The sequence below is a fragment of the Vidua chalybeata genome, chromosome 2, assembly GCF_026979565.1.
Source record: "Vidua chalybeata isolate OUT-0048 chromosome 2, bVidCha1 merged haplotype, whole genome shotgun sequence".
Classification (NCBI taxonomy): Eukaryota; Metazoa; Chordata; class Aves; order Passeriformes; family Viduidae; genus Vidua; species Vidua chalybeata.
Genome location: NC_071531.1, coordinates 6,473,543 through 6,493,368, shown reverse-complemented (window position 1 = coordinate 6,493,368; position 19,826 = coordinate 6,473,543). Strand labels below are relative to the sequence as shown.

General features: G+C 37.3%; 1 protein-coding gene across 15 annotated transcripts in view; it reads left to right on the top strand.

The window, feature by feature from the left end:
• Positions 1–19,826, top strand: part of KDM6A (lysine demethylase 6A) — a 150,541-nt gene that overhangs the window by 39,291 nt on the left and 91,424 nt on the right. For all 15 annotated transcript variants that reach the window (XM_053934695.1, XM_053934694.1, XM_053934689.1 and 12 more), the window contains exon 4: positions 6,351–6,400. In XM_053934695.1, the coding sequence (XP_053790670.1) occupies positions 6,351–6,400 (50 nt within the window). The remainder of the gene's footprint in view (positions 1–6,350; positions 6,401–19,826) is intronic.

Here is a 19,826-nt window from a genome sequence, read left to right as displayed (position 1 = left end):
GAATCATGGAAGTTGGAAAAGACCTTTAAGATAACCTAGTCCAACCATTTACTCAGCACTGCCAAAGCCACCACTGGACTGTGTCCCCCTGCAGCACATCTACATGTCTTTTAAATACCTCCAGGCATGGTGACTCCACCACCTCCCTGGGCAGCCTGTGCCGATGTTTGACAGTCCTGTCAAAAAGAAAATTTTCAAAATATCCAGTCTTGAGTAGTGCAACTTAAGGCCATTTTGTTTGTCCTGTCAAGACTTGTTGCTTGGAAGCAGAGACCTGCTGACACCTCACCTCACTATGGCTGCCTTCCAGGTAGTTTGTAGAAGGCAGTGAGTTCCCCGAGCACCTTTTCTTCCAGGCTAAACGCCCCCAGCTCCCTCAGCTGCTCCTCATCAGGTCTGTGCTCCAGACCCTTCCCCAGCTCCACTGTCCATCCCTGAACACGCTCCAAGCCCTGCTTGTCCTGAGGGGCCCCAAACTGGATGTAGGATTTGAGGTGTGGCCTCGCCAGTGCCCAGTACAGGGGGACAGTCGCTGCCCTGGTGCTGCTGGCCACACCATTGCAGATGCAGGCCAGGTGCCATTGGCCTCCTTGGCCCTCTCTGGCTCATGTTCATCCAGCTGGTGACCACTCCAGGGTCTTTTCCACCAGTCACTTTCCAGCCCCTCTTCCCCCAGCCTGGGGGATCGTTGTGACTCAAGTGCAGGACCCAGCACTTGGCCTGGTTGAACCTCAACCCTTGATCTCCACGTCCAGGTTGTTGATGAAGATACCAAGCAGGAGTGACCCTCACACTGAGCTCTGGGGAGCACACCTGGTGACCAGCTGGATGTAATTCCATTTCCCACCATTCTGAACCTGGCCATCCAACCAGTGTTTACCCAGCAAAGTCAATTCTGTTGGCTCAACCTTGGAATTTTCTCACCTTTTGATGTCTTCAATTTTATGGCAGAACAGTTTTCATCTTTGCTGGGTTAAAATGCCATGGTGGGTGGAACCTGCACTATAGATAAGCTGTTGCTGCAGCCTGAATATATCTCTTAGATGTTTAATGAAGATCTATTTTTTTTCCTGGAAGCAGTCAGATTTAAATCAAGAGATGTGTTCTTTCCAAGCTTCCCTTGTGCAGTTTTTCAGCTGATTTTCTGTTTTACTATTAGTTTCACATCAGATAAGCACTAAGAAATACTAGTGCTTGTTCAAAAATTAAATTAAAAATAATTGTGTTTAAGAAGACACATACTGTTTTACACAGACCAGTACAGAACTTTGGTTTGTATTCAAGTTTTCTTTTCAGGGTATGTCATCCAATTAAAGCTTGCTGTTTCTACCTTCAGTAAGCCAAAAATTTGTGTTAGTCACATTTAGCCTTGCAAGGTGCCACTAGATGGTGTTAGTATGTAGTTCACTTTCTTCTTACTCAAGCACTAAAAAACTGCTCCATGTTTGTGTCACTTTGAAGGCCTCTTAAGTTTTAAGGTGTCATAAAGTGGGTTTATTAGAGCAGATCATAAAGCCATCCTGTGTGACTGAACGATTTGCGATGAAATGTGCTAAAGGTGACAAGTGGGTGGTTGTCACTCAGTCTAGACATTTTTCCTCCCCACTGTCACCCTCCTTGTTTGTTTAGGTCAAGTATGTAGATTCTGGATACAAAGAGAGATAGTCTTACTACTGAAACTAAGTTTTGTCAACATCCTATGAAATTAAGTAGATGGAAAAAGAAATCCTGAATCCACATATGTGGTAATTAAATCAAATTTGTTTTTTATTCTCTACATCATACCAAGGGATCTTAAACAGGGGGGAGTAAAGAACAAGTGTTACCCATGTCCTGCTTCTGATGTGGCCCTTGGTTCCATCATAGTGGGAGAGGAAGGCAAACTCTTAGGGGGCACATAATAAAGCCTGTCAGGGTTGAAGTAACCATACATATTGCAAAGTGGGTAGTTCTGGGTGACTAAAAACCTGTAAGAGGAAACCAGTAGACTCCCAGTGTGTGAACTCATTGAGGGTCAGCTCTGCACGAGGTGCCTGAGGTTTACAGACAGATTCTGAAGAGAGCCTGAGCTGAAGAAGATTCTTACTGTTCAGTGGCTGCAATTCTTTTAGAAAGGTGGTATTTTGCTTTTCAGAGCTATTTCAGGTAAACATTTTATTTTCATCAAGTGATATAGCTGATGGTGATTGACTTGAAAAGCTGTGTATAGCATTGGGGTATACATGTCCCCTCCTCTGGGGAGGATGGTAAATGCTGTATCTGCCACTCTCAGGGTTTTCAGGAATGTGATCACAAGGATTACCTGTTAGGAAAATAATAATCATGGCCAGGTTTTGGAGAGGGGTGTTCATAGCAGGAGCATAAACTGATGGAGTAAGAAATTAAATAAAGGACAGAAGGAAGGAAATAGGTAACTGAACGCTTCTTTTAGTAATTGTTGAGTATTGTTTTGGGTGTTTGAATGTGGTCTGTCAGTTTTGTACTTTTAAGAGTTTTCTGTGGTTGACTACAGAAAGTAGTTGAGAGTGAGGCAAGAGGCATTGTCCTGCTGTTGACATTCTGTCCTGTTCTTTGAGTCCAGACATTCATTTTCTGGATGCTCATCCGTGTTTGCCATGCAGGGAAAAAAGAAGTTTTTATGTCCTTTATTGTCTTTATACAATTCCATATGTGTAAGAATTTCAGTGGCAAAGTTTTAAATTGAAAAAGCTCAATAGTAATCAAAAGATTGTCTGCAGAATCCTGCCGTGCCTAAAAGTGATTTCAAAGCACTCATTTCATAATGTTTAAGAGAGACACCATAACTGAAATGGGGTAATTCATTTGTATCTGTAAAAATGAGAGTTGACCCTGTGTTGAAAGAGAGGCAATAGTTGGTAGAATCTTTTTGTAACAAAAATTGTCTCACTTTGGAATGACCATACTTTGGATGAAAAGTAAAGGTGCAAAATTATATTTCAGCCTTTAGTGTTAGGATTTTTTTGTTGTTCATTTTTGTTTGTTTTTGGTTCTTTTTTTTTTTAATACTACTAATGTGCTGCATGACCCAAGTAACTGGGATTTTTTGCTTTTTAATAAACTAGGGAATATCATGCTACAGTCAGAATCATAACACTGATAAAGCACACCCTGTGTTACAGATAGGGATTTGTGTAAAATTCCTGTGGCTCTGCAGATTCAGTTGCTCTTTTCTTTCTTATTTTAGAATAAAGTTTGTATTTTGAGGTATTTGCACTTATTTCCTGTAGATACAAAGTTAATTTAAGGGAGAATTTTCTTGTAGTTCACAGTACAGGTTTTAGATAAGGTACTAATTTCTACACCATGAAATTTTAGATAAATATCTGCTTATTGGTTACTTAGAGACTATGAAATATGATAGGGTTCAAAATTTATGGTTCATGTTTTTCTTTATATCTAGGTTTGTTCAGTTTTTCAAAAATCTTGCTTTCATAATTTGATTTCTGGCATCTTATATGCAAGATTCTTCTTAGGGATATGCTTGATTAGGAATATTTCTTGTGGGCTCTGGCAAAAAGATTATTTCCTTGAATCCTTTTCTTTCCTGTTTCTCTGCTCTTTTAATCCTTTGCAGCAGAGCTTGAGTGCTTGTGGAGATATTTAAAGTAGTTGTGAAAGGGGCTGAAATACTGTAAGTTGAGCACTTGATAATACTGAAAGTGTGCATGGTAACACTTTTTAGTTGTCTGACTTCCCCGAGGAGTAAAGGGACATTTAGCTCTGGTTTAAGGGAACTCTCCATGATTCATCCTTAGGCAATTTTAGCAGAACTCTGAGAATTTCAGCATTTCATCTGCAAGAAGTAGAAAGGGAATACTGTTAGCCTAGAACAGGCTGGATCCCTGGGTGTTTCTGAACCCACCAGGAGGATTGGGCACTTCAGACACTCAGGAGGATTGAAGTGTCCTCTTTGTTCCTCTGGAAGAGAAATGTGGCTCCTTATAGTGGAGGCCTTATCTTCTTATCATGTAAATATAAATAGACTTCAGCAGTCCATGCTTCCCATGTGCTTGTTTTTAATTGTAACTGAGCTTGGCACATTAAATGATCACTTCAGCTGTTCCTGTGGGAAGTTGCTGAACTTTATTGAAGAATGGAAGAGTTAGAAAAGAAAATCACAGCCAAACATCCTTTTTCTTAAGGAAAACTGGTAGAATGTCATGGAGCAAAAGATTCATTTCTGTAATAACTTCCATATGTTAAATGGAGGTGTTAGGATTTTTCAGGGCAAGTTTCTTCTTGCTTTCTTTTTTCCCGTTCTTTCCCTTTAAGGCATTCTGTTTATTTATGTATTTTTTTAATACTGTTGACATTTTATAAACTTACTAGCAGTATCTTAACTGCTATAGGTAAGCATATTCCACCTCTCCTTTTTAATGGATATGCTCATGTGGGTACTTCCTGTATTTTTTAACAGCTACGGTGAAAATGTTCTCCCTTTTATTTTCCCAGTATAAATCCTTAGCATTGTATTTAATGTTCTTTTCATCTTTTTACCATATCCCCTGTATAGTTGACTGCAGTAGTTGCTTTAAAAAAAAATGTTTACAAGAAGTTGTCAGTTTCTTGAATCTTGCATGATATGTTGACCTGAGTATTTGAAATATACTTTAACCCTTAAAATTGGCATAGGTATTGCTTGAGTAAAAGGAAAAAGACTCCTTTTATTTGTGATGTGATGCAGTACAAAACTGTTTCATAGTGCAAGTGTGTGTTCCTGTTAGGGAAAGCAAAGTCATTACCATGTTCAGAAGATAATTATTCCTTTCAGTTGAAAACTTATTAATGATATCTGAGAGAAGCTGAATCTAGAAGGACTTTTGGGGGGCAGTAGGATGTTATTTTGTCTTAACTGTGAAAATCCTTTAAAACATTTTTACAGCATGTGACTAAAATATGCTTAGTTTTAACATTCTTCAACTTATATTGTTAGACTGAAGTAATAGTCTTCAGTTTGTACCAGTTTTTTTTTGCGGGGGGGGACTGGTTGGGGGAGGAATTGTGTTCTTAAATTGTGAAAGACTAGATTAGATTAAGTTCTTTTGTTTGTCTGAGTTGCACTGTGTAAGCGTTTTAAATATATTGCATGTTAATAATGTGTGATCAATGAGTCTTCTTCTAAGTTCATTTTTTTTAATCTGGGCATCTGAATAAACCAGAGTTTAGAACATCAAAATTAGAAATTGGCCTCACAAGCATTTTGGTGGAGAGGATTACCTCATGGGCATGGATCTCTGTCCGTTTACAGATACAGGTTTGAGTCTCCATAGACAGAGCAGTGCAGAGGTTCTGTGTCTTTACCATGATGTGTATATTCTTATTTCACTTAAGCACAAGAACTTCGATCAAGTTACAAAAATGAATATGCAAGGCAGGCATTGAAGGGTGATAATATTTATGGACGTGATTTATCCATGGTGCTTGCAGGAAATTAAGCTGCACCCATAGTACACGTGGTTCTTGTGTCTTCATCTGTTTAGTGCTTATGGTTTTCCAAAGCAGGAGTTGTCTTCTTCTGTTGTTTGGTTTCCATACGTTGTGTATTTTCCATTCTTAAATCTTAGGGAGCAAACACTTGAAAAAATCAGTATCTTGGTGTTACTGTAGTGAATCTTTACTTAAAATGCTTCATTTTTGATGGTTCCTAGTGCTGTGTTCTTAGAAAAAAGCAAAGCCTGTTTGTGTTCTAGTCCGAGGTGGCCCGTTAGCCCAAGGGCAAGATGAATCACCCAGAATTTTTAGTGAGGAAGAGGGATGCAGGAGTAGTGATTGGAGAAATTGGTTGCTAAGTAGAGCTAAACAGAGCTGTTCTTAGCGCTGATTTCCAGGTTAGTCTTGGCCATGCTGTGGAATAAAATGTAAGCTTTTCTTTTTTTTTCTGCTTGCTTTTGTTTCTCAGAATGAAAGGCCATGTGAAATTGATTTCTCTTTGTATGTCCCTCCTCACCAGTTCTTCAGAAATTACAGGGCATCAGGGAGCGTGGTAAATGAGCTATATGATTAAATTTTTAAATCTTACAATAGCTTTGTCCAGGATGAAAATCCCAAAATTTCAAATTATTTCTTTGTTATAGGTTTTCTTTAAAATATTGCTTGATTTACATTTCTAAGATTAATAATAAATATACTTTTTGGTTGACATTTCATAAAACAAAATTATAATCTTAAGGAATGCATTGCCCACAACAGTGTACTTACCATGGCAGTGTTACTTTTATTAAACCATTTATCATTTTAATGTTGTGTATTCTGACTCTTAAGGATTTTTATCTTTTTCTTCAAAGAAAATGAAACAAAACAAATTGAACATTCATTTTTCTTCCCTACAGCATTATCTGCATACCAGAGGTACTACAGTTTACAATCTGACTACTGGAAGGTCTGTATATGCTCCTTTTTTTTTTTTTAAATTTTAAAATGTGTTGCTGTAAATGTTCAAGCTTTTAAAGTAGATTCTGTTCAACATAAGTTCAGTGTATCTACCTGCAATTATTTTCTGGCATATTAATTGAGTCTTAATGTAAATGTTCACCTATATGTGCAACTCATTATAAATTCCAGTGAAAGTAAGTCTTCAAGTTATGTACTGAAAAGGCAGCTCAGTTAAGCTGACAGGTTTTAAATAATTTTTGTTACCATCATAATCCATTATTTCAGGGTTTTTTTTTATGTGGCATAGATATTTGGATGTGTGTATGGAGAGAAGCACAACCACTTGAAAGCTGCTGTGAAGGCGTTGGACTGGGAATAGGAAAAATGTTCTCAGGTTGCTTTCTGTTTCCACAGACACCAAATTGTTTAAAGTCCTTTTCAGTATTTTAAATAACACTCTTAACGTCAGATAGGAGCAGATCCTGTTAGTGCAGCTGTCTTGTCTGTAAGTAGAGGTATTGTGTCTGTGAGTAGAGGTATCATGACTTCAGATGAATAAAATTGAAAAAATTCTCTATAATGCCATTGTGAGAAGTTGTCAGCATTGGTATATTGTCACATGAAATAATTTGAAGCTCCTGGTTGAGAGAGAGGTGCAGGAAAGCACATAACACATGAGATACTTGTGTGGTCTTCAGCAGCTGTTTTCCTTAGAAGTGTGGATAAATGCATCTTTAATATAGGGAGGGCTCATAAAGAGCTCTTGGTACCACATAGAGACGGCATTAGAGAAACAACATTTTGTGCATTCTTTGCATTTATAGGGACTGTAGCAATGCTCTGAAAAATGCTGTGGCAGCTTCTCCCATTTGGGCACAGGATGGGGAGAAAGGCAGGGTGCATTAAGGGTGGAAGAATGAGCTAGAATAAGTGTTTTATAGCAGATAAAGGAGAGCTCCAGTTGGAGGATGCTAGGGAAATTTTTGCTATTGTCTTGTAAAGCCCCTGCTCCAGCAGGAGTTGTGCAAGCGCCATATTTCATTGAGCCATTTTGGAATTGAAGGAGTTTTTCCAGAAGTAACCCCTGCAGTTTTAAAATTGCAACAATAAAAACATTAATCTATTCTTCTTACGTGCTCTTGGAGAGCTGCTTTAAAGATTGCTGTAAATAAGTGTTGAAATCAATCAATTAATTAAAAATCAATTGTAATAGTTTCTGTTGTTTGTACTCTTTCACGTTAAGCATGTCAAAAGTTTATGACTGGAATTATTTTTTTCTGGTTTTTACTCCAATGACTCATTATTAAAATAACTTAGTAATCACCTACCACTTATTTCCCCTGCATTTTCAGGGTGGAATGTAAATGATTATATGTATTTCTATAGGTATAGGTTGTTTTCAGTGTGGCTCAGAATATGATCTGCACTTAAAATAAATGTAAACTCTGACTGCTTTGCAGTTTCATCTCAGGAGCACTGATGGCAATAAAATTTGTTCGTATGCAGTGTGTGATATTTTAACATACCTGTTTCTTGTATATATCCCCAGAATTTTACCATGCAGAGATTATTTTCAACAGTTACAGTTGCAAACATGAGAGCATTGTTTGCAGTTGACAAAAGAGCATTTTGAGTTCTAGAAATTAAAAATCCAACCCAACAACAAGAAGAAACCAAAAACCAGTAATTTTTCTCCAGGTTGGCCTCCCCTGGGAAGGATCTCATTGTGAGCTTCCTTAAAAATGTGTGGCCCAAAGTGGTTCTTTTCTTATTATCTTGGGAGATTTTGTTAATTTTGATATTCATGAAAAAGAGCCTGAAAAAGTCTAAAACCATTTTTTTGGCTAACAACTTTTTTAACTGAAAGTGGTAAAAATCACAGGTGAATCATATTTCATCTTATTAATGGACGATGAAGCTATTCTGGAGTTGGCAGTGGGAAGCTGCCTGGATTGGGTCTGGAGACAGACCTTCCCCTCCTCCCTCCAACTGAGAGGATTTATTTCTTGTCATCCTTAATGCCATGTATCTGTAAGGAACCATTTAGTCAGGAATAGCAAGTTTATGGTGTATTTTTTTGTTCTACTTTGTGATTTTTTTTTTCTCCCAAAAGAGATACGGATGGCAACAAACACAGTCATACTTCCTTATTTTACTGTTGTGGATTTTTTCAGTTTTTTTTCTTTTTTTTTTTAGTTTTTTCGGGGCTGAATGTCATCAGTTAAGTTGTTGGAATTTGTGATAGTAAAGGAAGGAAGAGAAAGAAGGGTGTGAAGGAAGGGTGGTATTTGGGAGCTGCATTCAGAGATCTGGGAAACTGGAGAGTGCTGAATCACATGAAGGTTGTTACATAAAGCAGGGCTGAAGTCAGACAGGAGCAGCCTTATAAACTTGGGCTTTTTATCTGAAATTACAAACTGTCGTGCAGTGCAAATTTACCTGGGTGACATAAGTGTCCTCTATGTGCTCTGTTTTTTAAAGGGAGAACTTACAGAAGAATTGTGAGAGTTTTCATATTGCTTTGGGTGTAGTTTGGTCTCCTTTTATAAAGTATTTTTGCTCTCTGCTACTTTGTATTTTTAGAGTTGCATGGGGTAGGAAATGGAGTGTTATTTTCATGCATTGTTCGTTTCATGATATACAGTCTATATTTCCTTTCACGAAAAAAGCATTTTACATTTTTTTGTTTCCCCATAGATTTTTCTGATGGTCTGAATTTTCATAGATTTTTCTGATGGTCTGGTCTGAAACAACCAGGTTGTTTTCTGTCAGAACTTGATGCATGGGTTGTTTTGTTGCTATTACAGTAAGCATTGTGTTCATCATATGGAACAAAAAGAGAAGGAAAAAACACTTTAGAAAATATATTCTGGACATATACTCTAGTGACAGGAGTGAAGGTGAAAGGTTAGGAAGATGCTGTATTTTGCCATTTACCAGATCAATACTCCCTCTGTGCTGATGAGATATTATTTCCTTTCAACGAACTATCTGTATGGATAGTTTTGAAGGTGTTGGCTTGTGCTATGCCACATATTCCTAAGTAGACCATTTTTTGCTGTAATCTTTGGGTACTCACAGATCAGTGTAAAATGTCCTGCAAAATAGAATTTCTGCAATTTTTGGCTACAAAGGCACTGTGCTACCTCAACTCAGCATTTAAAAAAAATTGACTTGAAATTATTTGACTTGAAATATCTCAACTTGGATAAAAGCCGATCTGACTTTCATTCTTGCATTCAAGTAGTTCTCTCAATGTTTCTTATGTGCCTATGCTAAAATGCTAAAATAAATCTTCCTTCTGCAATATACTTCATTCTGATTTCCTTTTAAAACTCCCCTGTGTCAATGTGTTGAGGGAGGTGAGGAGGACTGTGGGGGATGAACAGATACAAAGGGCAGTTCAGGAGAGGGAGACAGCAGCTAGAACTGCAATTTGTAGATGTTGATGCTCCTGGGAAAATAAAGATATCAAGTGTAAATGTCTGCCATGATTATCAGTTTTGACATATTCTGAGGAGGCAGGATTAGAAGCTCAGCAAGGAGTAAGATATTCCTGGTAAATTTTAGCCAAACATGATGGCAGATATCTGGCACCTGTAGGAAGTTATTTTAATCATCTTGTGGTTGTATTATAATGGACTTGATCATACTGAACTCTTTTATATAATATCTGACTTTGGGTAGGGCTGTCCTAGACAAATTCCACTGCTTGAGTGAATTAAGTGTATAAAACATCTGGATCTATTGCACTGGCATAGCTGTCCAGGGCAGGAGAGACCCAAAAATCCTATTCCACAGATTTGGGGCTCCAAGAGGCGTCAGCGCTCACTTGAGTGACTCCTGGGAAAGTTCCTGAGAGAAGAGCCTGGTTATTATCCAGTATTTAGATTAGATCTCTGCTTAGGCATGGCACTGCTGCTGCAGCCCTTGTCTGGTTTGATAATCTTGATTAAAGATTTGTGACCTTTGTAGGTAGGTGAGTGTTCACAAATTGTCAATTAGGAATTCTGTGCCTGCAGTTGTGCCAACACAGTTTGAATAAATAAAACCTTTTGGTAGAGCTATGTTAGGGAGCAGAAAGTTCCTTTATGCTGATTCTCTGAAATGTTTGAGCATCTGTTAGGGACATCTCTGTGCGTGGGGAATGAACCTGAAGATTTCTAGGCACTTAAATCCAAGGGATTGTGGACAAGTTATGAGGAACATGACAACAGCACTGCTGAAATCCATTATTCTGTGTTAATTCATCGAAGAGTAGCATCATGCTGGTTTAAGTTTTCTTTTATAAAAAAAGTGTCTTTTATCAGAGTAACAGAGGGTATGCAGGTACTTGAACATTTCTATTCACATGTGAATAAACTGAAGGATTGAGAAGCCACAGCATTTAGGAATGCATCTTAAAATTGGACGTTACTGTGAAAATGACTTACTTTTTCACAGTGGGCTTTATTTTGGAATAGGATGCTAGACCTTGGATTGAGGATGCCTGAGAAAGAAAAGAGACCTCAATTTATTCAGCTACACTCAACTGTAGTATCTCTTTATCAAGCAGTGCTTGGAGTGGATCAGTCAGGAAGTCTGAATGTTCCTTGAAATGTTTAAGGAACACTTAATTAGTGAGTTTTATCCTCCAACATGAATTCAGATATAGAATTCTTGTTAGCTGTTGACTTTTGTTGGAAAGTTGCCTAGAAGGAAAGTAAATCTGTCAGGAACTCGTTATCATTTTATGAAAATGGCCTTAATCACCCTTCTCTTTAATAAAGATTTCATTTATGTGGAAAAGGTGAAAACATCAAAGAGGTTTGTAAACCCCAGGAAGGGTTTTCAAAGACCTAATTCTGTGTTACAGTGGATTATAAAAGCATCTGGGTGCAAATGTGGTGTAAACTGAACTTATAGTTGCAAAGCTATACTGTAGAACACTGAATGGTTGTGTTAAGAAAAAATAGAGAAATTGAAGAGAGGGAAGTAAATCCCATAATTTTGCAACAAGGTGAGGCGTTAGTTTAGTTCTGGAAAGCACCTGTTTGGTACTCCCCTACATATGTTTACTGACAGTAGAATAAATTACTGTCTAAGTTTTTACCTTTTTACATATTTATTTCTTAAATTATTCTTGAAAATAAAATTCTGGCTATATAAATACAAATAGGAGAATTTCCCCTCACTTTTCTTAGGTAGTCTTTATAAAAGAGAGAAGAATCCAAAACCGTACAGAGGAAAAAACCTTCAAAAACCAAACGAGAAAAACAAAAAACCAAAGCAAAATCCCCCGACCTGAAATTCTCTTCAGGAAGCCAAATGCCAAAGGAAAATTCAGTTGTGTATGTGGGTGCTAATCATGAAAGAGGGATGTGATCTTGGTCTGTGCTGTTGTTGGTTTCTTGCAGAAAGCAATTTCATAACACTCCTTTTTATGTTGATCTGAAGTGTATTTAAGTACCAGGTAATATTTTAAAATGCTGTTCTGTAATTAGAGTTATGTAGAAATTTCTCAAGCTTATGGCTAAAACCCTTGTAATTTGTAGAAAGACTTTTTTCTTCCAAAGAGCTAAAGTAACTAAAGACCACAATACTAGTTTTTAAGTGTGACCTGTTGCTTCTTTTAATTGTTTCATGCAGTGTTTTTTTCCTCTTTCTACTTTTTTCCATTTTGTTTGGTGAAATGGCTTTTTTTGGTATGTTTCCTTAATGCTGTAAAATAGGAAAATAATTAAAAAAACATTATTCTTTAATTTTGCCTGTTTTGCTGTCTCTTTTTCTCCAGACTGTAAGTCTGTTTCTCCCTTTATAAACAGTTGGACAAAAAGCAATTACTAGACATACTGATAACAGCAAATAAGAGAACATTTTGCACCTTGGAGATCTTTTAGAAGACAGCAATTTTCCACTTCATTGACTCACAACTGTTTTATTTTCTGCAGTAAACTCAAAAAACCAAGTAGTTTTTTAAACAGACTTCATAAAAAATTTCATTATTTTTAAATTAGATATAAATGCTTGGATTAATTGAAGCAGTGCAGTTGTATAGGATCAGTAGAAATTGCTGGAACAGACACCCTCCTGGAACAAAAGTTGGAGAAGTAGGATGATTTGTTAACACTGCTTTTTATTCAAGCCCTTAGGTTTTTGAAACTTTTATTTTAAAGAGAATGGTGATTCCGTATAAAGAGATAAATTTCCCCTTAAGGGTCCTCAGAGAACAACATTTTACAATTACACCAAAAGGCTTTAATGTAAATTATTGCCCCATAGGACCACAGGGTACCTGTAGAAAAAAAACAAAAAGAAATAATCTGTTTGATGAGAGGAGGCTTAATCAGAGAAATGTTGAGAAAAACTGATCAGGAAAGCAAATTTCAAAAATTCTCACTGAAGCTGAAGTTTGCTGATATGAAAACACTGCAAAAGAAACTGAGAGATACAACAGTGACCTACAGATGGGTACATTTAAAACCTGCAATTCAGAAGGTATTTCCAAATCAAAATGACAGGGTAGGAATAGAATAAATAGAAAGAGGAAATGGAGATTCACAAAGTGAAAAATATAATCGGGAATTAAATAAATATTCAGTGTCTGTGTGAAGCATGGAGATTAATAATACCTTCTATATGCTCTTTAATTCTGCCTGACAGTATAATGGTTGTCAGCGAAGCACATGGGATTCTGTACCACCCCTCACTTTTGACTAAAAACAAGTTTTTGGATTTTAGTCCTTTCACTTGAAGGATCTTGATGAAGACATTCTGGTTATGTTCTGAGAAGGTATAAAACACAACTGAAAAATAATACTTTCAAGACTTCTGCTGTAGACTGAGAGAGACAAGCATGATGACATTATGTGTTATGGAACAGAAAATGAAAAACAGAGATAATTTTGTCCTGATTTTTAGATACTGATGAGAGTGGGTTAACATAATGGAGATAAAAAGCATTTTTATGGGATTTAATGGGGAGAAGCATTTTCCAGGAGACTGTTATGGAAAGCAGTCTGGGAATAGTCTGAGTCTAAAACTGTGTGATAATACAGGATGGGAAGAGATCATGTCCATAAAAAGGAAAGAGGAGGGGGAAGGTTGAGGAGAGAAAAATCTGTAAGGCCAGGTGAGATTGAACAAATAATATGAGGAAGAAGAAAATGTGTCTGGAAGGAGGAATGGCAGGATGTGGGGGAAGGAAAATTCTGGCCTTGCTGAGGGTTGGAATGAAAAGAAAATGAGAAAAGAAAACCTAAACTTTAGGGCTAACAGCATATGGGGAGAAGGGAGGAAGGTATATATAGAACAACATCAGAGTGGATTATGAGAGATCTGATCTTTCTCCCTAATGGTAACCTCTGTGTCATAAATTCACCAGGCACACTGGGAGAGATTACAAATTAAGGCAAAAAAAAGAAAAATCCAAGGAAGACTTTTAACTGTTCAGTTGAAGAGCCCAGTATCATTCTCCATCAGAGGGTCTGGATGGCCTCTTGTTTTGAGGAAGGAATAAGAAAGTAGAGTGTGAAGCACTGGGGTCACTCAGGGAGCTAGATAAGCAGATAATAAAAACCAGGGATGTTTAGAGTGGAGCAAAAGACAGTAGCAGGGCTTCAGCTGGTAGAACTGAGCTTCAGCTGGTAAAACTGAGCTTTGTGCCCTGACCTTGCTGGAGAGCCCCTGGCAAGGTTAGGAGTGACTTAGGCTGACCAAGACTCCACTCTCAGTAATTAAACAACAAAGATTTTTTTATGTATGTAGCTGTTACTGCAGATGGTGATAACTTAACAATTTACTGCCACCAAATAAAGGCGTTTACAGTAATAAAAGATGTAGCAAGTCCACAAAGTCTTTTACTGAAATGCTGCTGGAAGATAGAAAAGAGCATATTTTCCATAATCATTTGGTTTTGGGGGTGCAGTGGAAGAGAGCGGTTCTGGTGAAAACTTCACTTGGATCCTGAGATATACTGGCAAAACAAAAAGTGGGAAAAATGAAATGCAGCAGATACAGCATCTTCAAAGTAACAGATTTTTAAAGATTAATAATACATTTAGATCATGAGCTTGTCCCTTTAGTATGTCACGCTGGATGGAAATTGCATTTTAGAAGATATTGGAAAAGATAGAGAAGTTGTTTAAAGAACAAGACCCAAGAGAAATTTGGAGTATGAGGATTGCTAAATGAAGGGCTAAATTTGTGAATTGTGCACCTTATAATCTCTTTTCTCTATTGAACTGCTTGGTAGCTTTGGTAACACTGTAAATGGGGTTATGTCAGCCATCCCATAGCTGTGATCAGTTAGTGTGATTAATCTGTGACGTGAAAAAAATTGGGATTTTTAAATCTAAACTGTGTTTATCAAAACTGGTATTCTGTCTCTTAATGGTAGAAGGTATATGCCTTCAAAATACTTCAGAGAAATTTATTAATAAAGGAAAATGCTGAAATGCTGGAAAGGTAATGAGATTGTGTTGCCAATAACACTTGGATGTCTGTAAATGCACCAAAAAATAGAGCAAATTAATAACTGTATTTGGGTTTAAGAAAAAGACGTTGTATTGTTGCATACTAAAAATAAATGTAATTTTATGAAAGTCAGTAAAGCAGACAAGTTGAAAGAACTATATTTTTTTTTTAATAAAACATGTTGTTAAATTAATGCCAAAAAAAAAAAAAGATTAAGAAGGAAATGTGTTATTTCATGCTGTTTAATTAGGGGAAAGCATAACTGATTTCTTGTTCAGAAAAGAACATATGTTCATCCAGGTATTTCTTAAAGAATAATGAATCTTAAGAGTCACAGATTAAGGTTTTCTGTATTTTGGAGGGCAGGTTTGGGTATATGTGTATCTGAAATTCTGTCCTTCTGGCAGCTAAAACACAGAGAATCCTTAGGTAGTTCCACCAAAATATGATAATTGTTAATACAGACAAATACTGCAGCATGTCCAGTTTTGTGTACAGGAAAACTGTGCAAGGATCTAATAATGAACTCTTACTAGATGAATTATGAAATGAAATTCATTATGTTGTAATGAAATTATGACAAGAGGGTGTCTTCCCTCTCCTTGAAAGATATCAAGATGAGGTGTAAAATCTTAAAAAGAATATGATTGGCGAATTAATAAATTTTGACATGTTGTCTTTAACCTCATGATAAATTTGATTAATTAACTTTTTTAAATGTTTCTTTCTCTTAACTGTCATCACACAAAACAAAGGAATCCCCCTCTGCACATAAATCCCATGCACCTGTTTTTGTTCCAACAAGCTATAGGTATTTTTAGGGAGCGCTTGTGTTGCTCTGTGCTGAGAAATATTTTGCATTTGCCCTAAATTAGAAAAAAGATATTATTTCAATGTTTGCAGTTCTGATTTTTTTTAGTGTGCATTCATTCATTAAGCTACTCATCCCTTTTAATCAATGGATTTACAAGAACTCAGAAGTTTGAAAAATCTAATACACTGAAATGTTAAAGAGGAAATAATGTGTTTTGGGGAGAAATTTGCTGGGGTCAGGAGGATGAGGAGGCAAGACAGAATCTCAGAGGGAACACTCTGCCCTCACCCTGGAAATGGCATTTGTTTCCAGACAGTGTTCATTACGTTTTCTAATGGGGACTTCTCCCTGGAAATTCAGCAAGAATGCTCCTCTTGTCCCTCTGTATGTGTGATCTCTGTCTAGGAGCCCAAACACTGTGGGTGGAAATAGCACAAGTATCATCAGGATTGATGGAAAAGTCTCTTCAGAGAAGATTTTTATTCACGTTGAATTCTCCTGCTGCTGAAGTTTTCCTTTGTGCAGAATAAAAACTGTCATCATTCATGTGCTACTATTTAGATTAATAGCATGCTTCCCTTCTTGAGCCCCTCGGATGAGGATTCAGGACGCTGAAATATTAGATGTGCTGAAGTGTGGCAGTGGAGAAACTCATCAATGGGGAATGCTCAGAGAGAGGCATTCTTAGTTGAGTAGAACATTCTGACTCCAACAGGGGATGCATCTCCAGCAGGCAGGAATAATACTTGAATGTTGATAACGTTCAATGACCAAATGTCTCTTTTTCTAAATAGAAACAATTATTTTGGAAATGTTTGTGATGCTTTTTCAAAAACCTGTTGTTTGCAGAAGCCACAGTAATGGCAAGTGACTTGGTGTACTCTGTATGATTGCTCGTTCCTTGCATGGAAAAGGTTAAAATAAAACCCATCACCCTGGTTTTCAAATTTCTACTTTGTAGATTCCTGTTTGATCTATAATGTGCTACAGTGTCTCATTAATGAGTGGCTTTTCTTCAGAAAGGGTTTTTTTTACATTTTAAGGTCCATTCTTTAAAAAGAGGAAATGTTTGCTGAGTTTTAGAAACAAAGAATTGCTTTGTTTTGCAAATTCTATGTTTTTGAACTTGCTCTCTCTGGAACTGGCATCTCAGTTGTTTTTTTAAATACTCTTTCAAGCATATACCTAATTGAAGTGTTAAGCTTGCATCCTTTCCTCCTTTTCTGAAGGATGCAGATTCAGCCTCTTCCGTGTGGTGGGTGTGGGTGGGAGAGGAGTGGTGGAAGTGTGAGTGAATCTGGTGCAAATAGATGGAGAAGGCAGCAGGTGGGAGGATTGGGAGACAAAGAGCTTGGGGTCTCCTTAAAGACTCTGTGAGTAGCCTGTGTGAGGCAAATAAGTTCATGCTTTGAAAAAAAGGCAGATAATTCAAAATGGTTTTAGATCAGTGTTTGAGCATGATCGTGCTCTGAAATGAATGTAGCTATTTTTCCTTTTTCCTCATTCAGTCTTTTTTTTTTTTTTTTTTTGGATTAAGGTTTACTTAGTATTTTTCTTATTGAAGCATTGGTTTAGAACTCCTCAGAATTCTCAGGGTCATCCAAAAAGCAATAAAGCTGTATTAGCAGACATCATAACTACACTGATGCTGTTTAACATGTCTTCTAAAAATACTTCAGGTCTTGTTTTTCTCTCTCCCAGAGAATATTTGGCTCCATTTCACTTATTTTACCTATTGGACTCTTGATTGTTGGGGTCAGGCACAAATGTTTTTCCAGGTATCTTAATGATGTAATCAGAATTTTATGAACTTTTTCTGAAAACAGGCTGGAAAATCTGATTCCAATCCTGGTAAACACTGTGGAAAAGGAAATGGGTTTCAGTCATATCTGCAGTTTAGAAAGGAAAGAAGATGATAAGCTGATTATAATTCTGAAATATTTTTGTTAAAGCTAAGGGATGGAAACCCATAGGGGTGGCAGAGAAGGGGGAATGTCTTTACATAAGGCCTGCTGGTATTTTCTGTGTTTTCTGTTCTGTTGTCAGCTGCTGCAGGAGATTCATGCCTGCTCCATCTTTCAGAAGGTTTTGTATCACTGGTGGTACGGAAAGTTGCAGTAGTTTTGCAGAATGCTGCAGACATGGTTTTTATTGTTTCAAAGAGCAGTTGAACAATTTCAGGAAAGAAAAATACATTAAAAGCAATTAAATACAATGATATTTTGTTTGGCTCTAGAAACCTTTGAAAATCTCCACAAATCAGTGGAGGGAGGCTTGAAATAATGATAGAAATGGGAAGTTACTCTTATATGTAACTGCAACAGCAACATTTTAGAAGTTCAGTGTTACTTCTAAAGTGTATGATAGCCTGTCCTTTCTCTCCAGGATCACCCGAAGGTAGTTGTGTTTCCATTTGCTGACATAGTCTTTACCTTTTGCACAGGAAGGGTGATTTTCTCATTAAATTCAATCATTGGATGTTGTCTGGAGCAGAATTACTCTGAAGCTATACAAGAATCAAGAATTTCAGTACATGATCTTTTCTCTCCTCCTGAAATGCATAAAAATACAGTAATATAAATTAAATCATCCATCTGGTTCATAATGGAGCATTATAATCCTGTCTCAATTCTGGTTTTGATCTCAAAATCTGGGCAAACAGAGCCCTCTGGCTGTCTGAATCATGTAAGAAAAGCTTGTCTTGAAGGCACTTCACTCAGGATGAGTGAGATTCAGAGGAATGTAAGCCTTTTCCTCTCCTAAACTTTCTCCCCTGTGCATTGTTGTCGGACAGATTCCTTGAGGAGTCCCTCCTGGATCACCATGGCTGTAATGCTGTCTTTTATAGAGACCTGTAGGTTCTGCTTGCTGGTGATTTTCCCTGACCTGGGCTTTCATTAAAGAGCAAATGAAGCAAACAGATGATGAATGTCACTTGTGAGGTCAAGACAAACCCAGATGGGTGCTGTCACAGGAAGGCAACTTGTCTTAAATTGAGAATAAATCTTAAGTACTGATTTGAAAAACAGTGCAAAATAAAAATGGCTTGGAAGGAACACAACTGATATTATTGGAATTTTTTACTTGCTTCCATTCAGTGGCTTACCTAATTCTAGTGTTTTGCTAGACATGTAGCTCCTAATTCCTGTGGCATCTTTCTGTGTTCCCTGTTAACTAACCTCCTGAACCTTGATTTTTTTATCTTCCCCTGGAATTCTAGTTGTGTATCCTTAGTCTTACAGCCTGTACATACAAACTGGAAGATGTGTGTGTTTTGAGATGTTTGGGTGATTGAAGCTCAGGAGTAAGTGCCAGGGCTAGTGTTTTATTACATGTCTGGAACCCAGGGAGTCACTGAGGTATTGGAGCAGTGTCTTGAAGCACTGATTTGTCCCATTGTGACACATTGTTCTGGCAGGGAAGAGAAGGTGGTCAGCAGTTTTGTAATCATTGGGAAGAATGTCCCAAATAATCTACCATGTTGGCAAGGGATTACTCTGTCCTTAGTGGAAAAAAATTTCACTGTCTGTGGTTTGTCAGTCAAATGTGAGATGAAAACCAATTCATTGGTCCGGACTATCAAACCCAGCTAAGTCCAGAAGCGTTGATTTTTCTCCTCATGCACTTTGGTAGATTTGACTTCTAGAAACAGAGAATGAAGGGTGGGATGGCTGTGTCTAAGAATATCGCAGATCTCATAAAGCCAGGTTAAGGCAAAATCCTTGATAGAGAAACTCCCCCTTCACTTAAATGCAGGTAGATAAGACAGGACTTAAACAGATTATTAGCCTGAGATTTCTCTTTGTTTACCAAAAAGAATCTGAGTTTTGGGCCTGAAAAATATTGTTGGACGCCAGACACATAATGAAGATACTGAACAGGTTTAGAAGTGCTTGAGAGACATGGTGTATTATTAAGAGAAACTGAGAAATAGAATTAGATAAGTAATTACCACCTTAAACAAATATGGCCTGGACTGTCTAAAGCGCATCCTAAAGTGGATGTGATTGAGTTTAAGAACAGTATCAAATGTAATATTGAAAACATGTTAAAAAGGGAGAAGTAGCACAATACCTCTTATCCTAAATGCTTCTGCAAGACATCAAGCACAAATTGGACCTTCCAGAAAATAAATTTATATTTCCTTCTTTGCCCTGATGTTGAT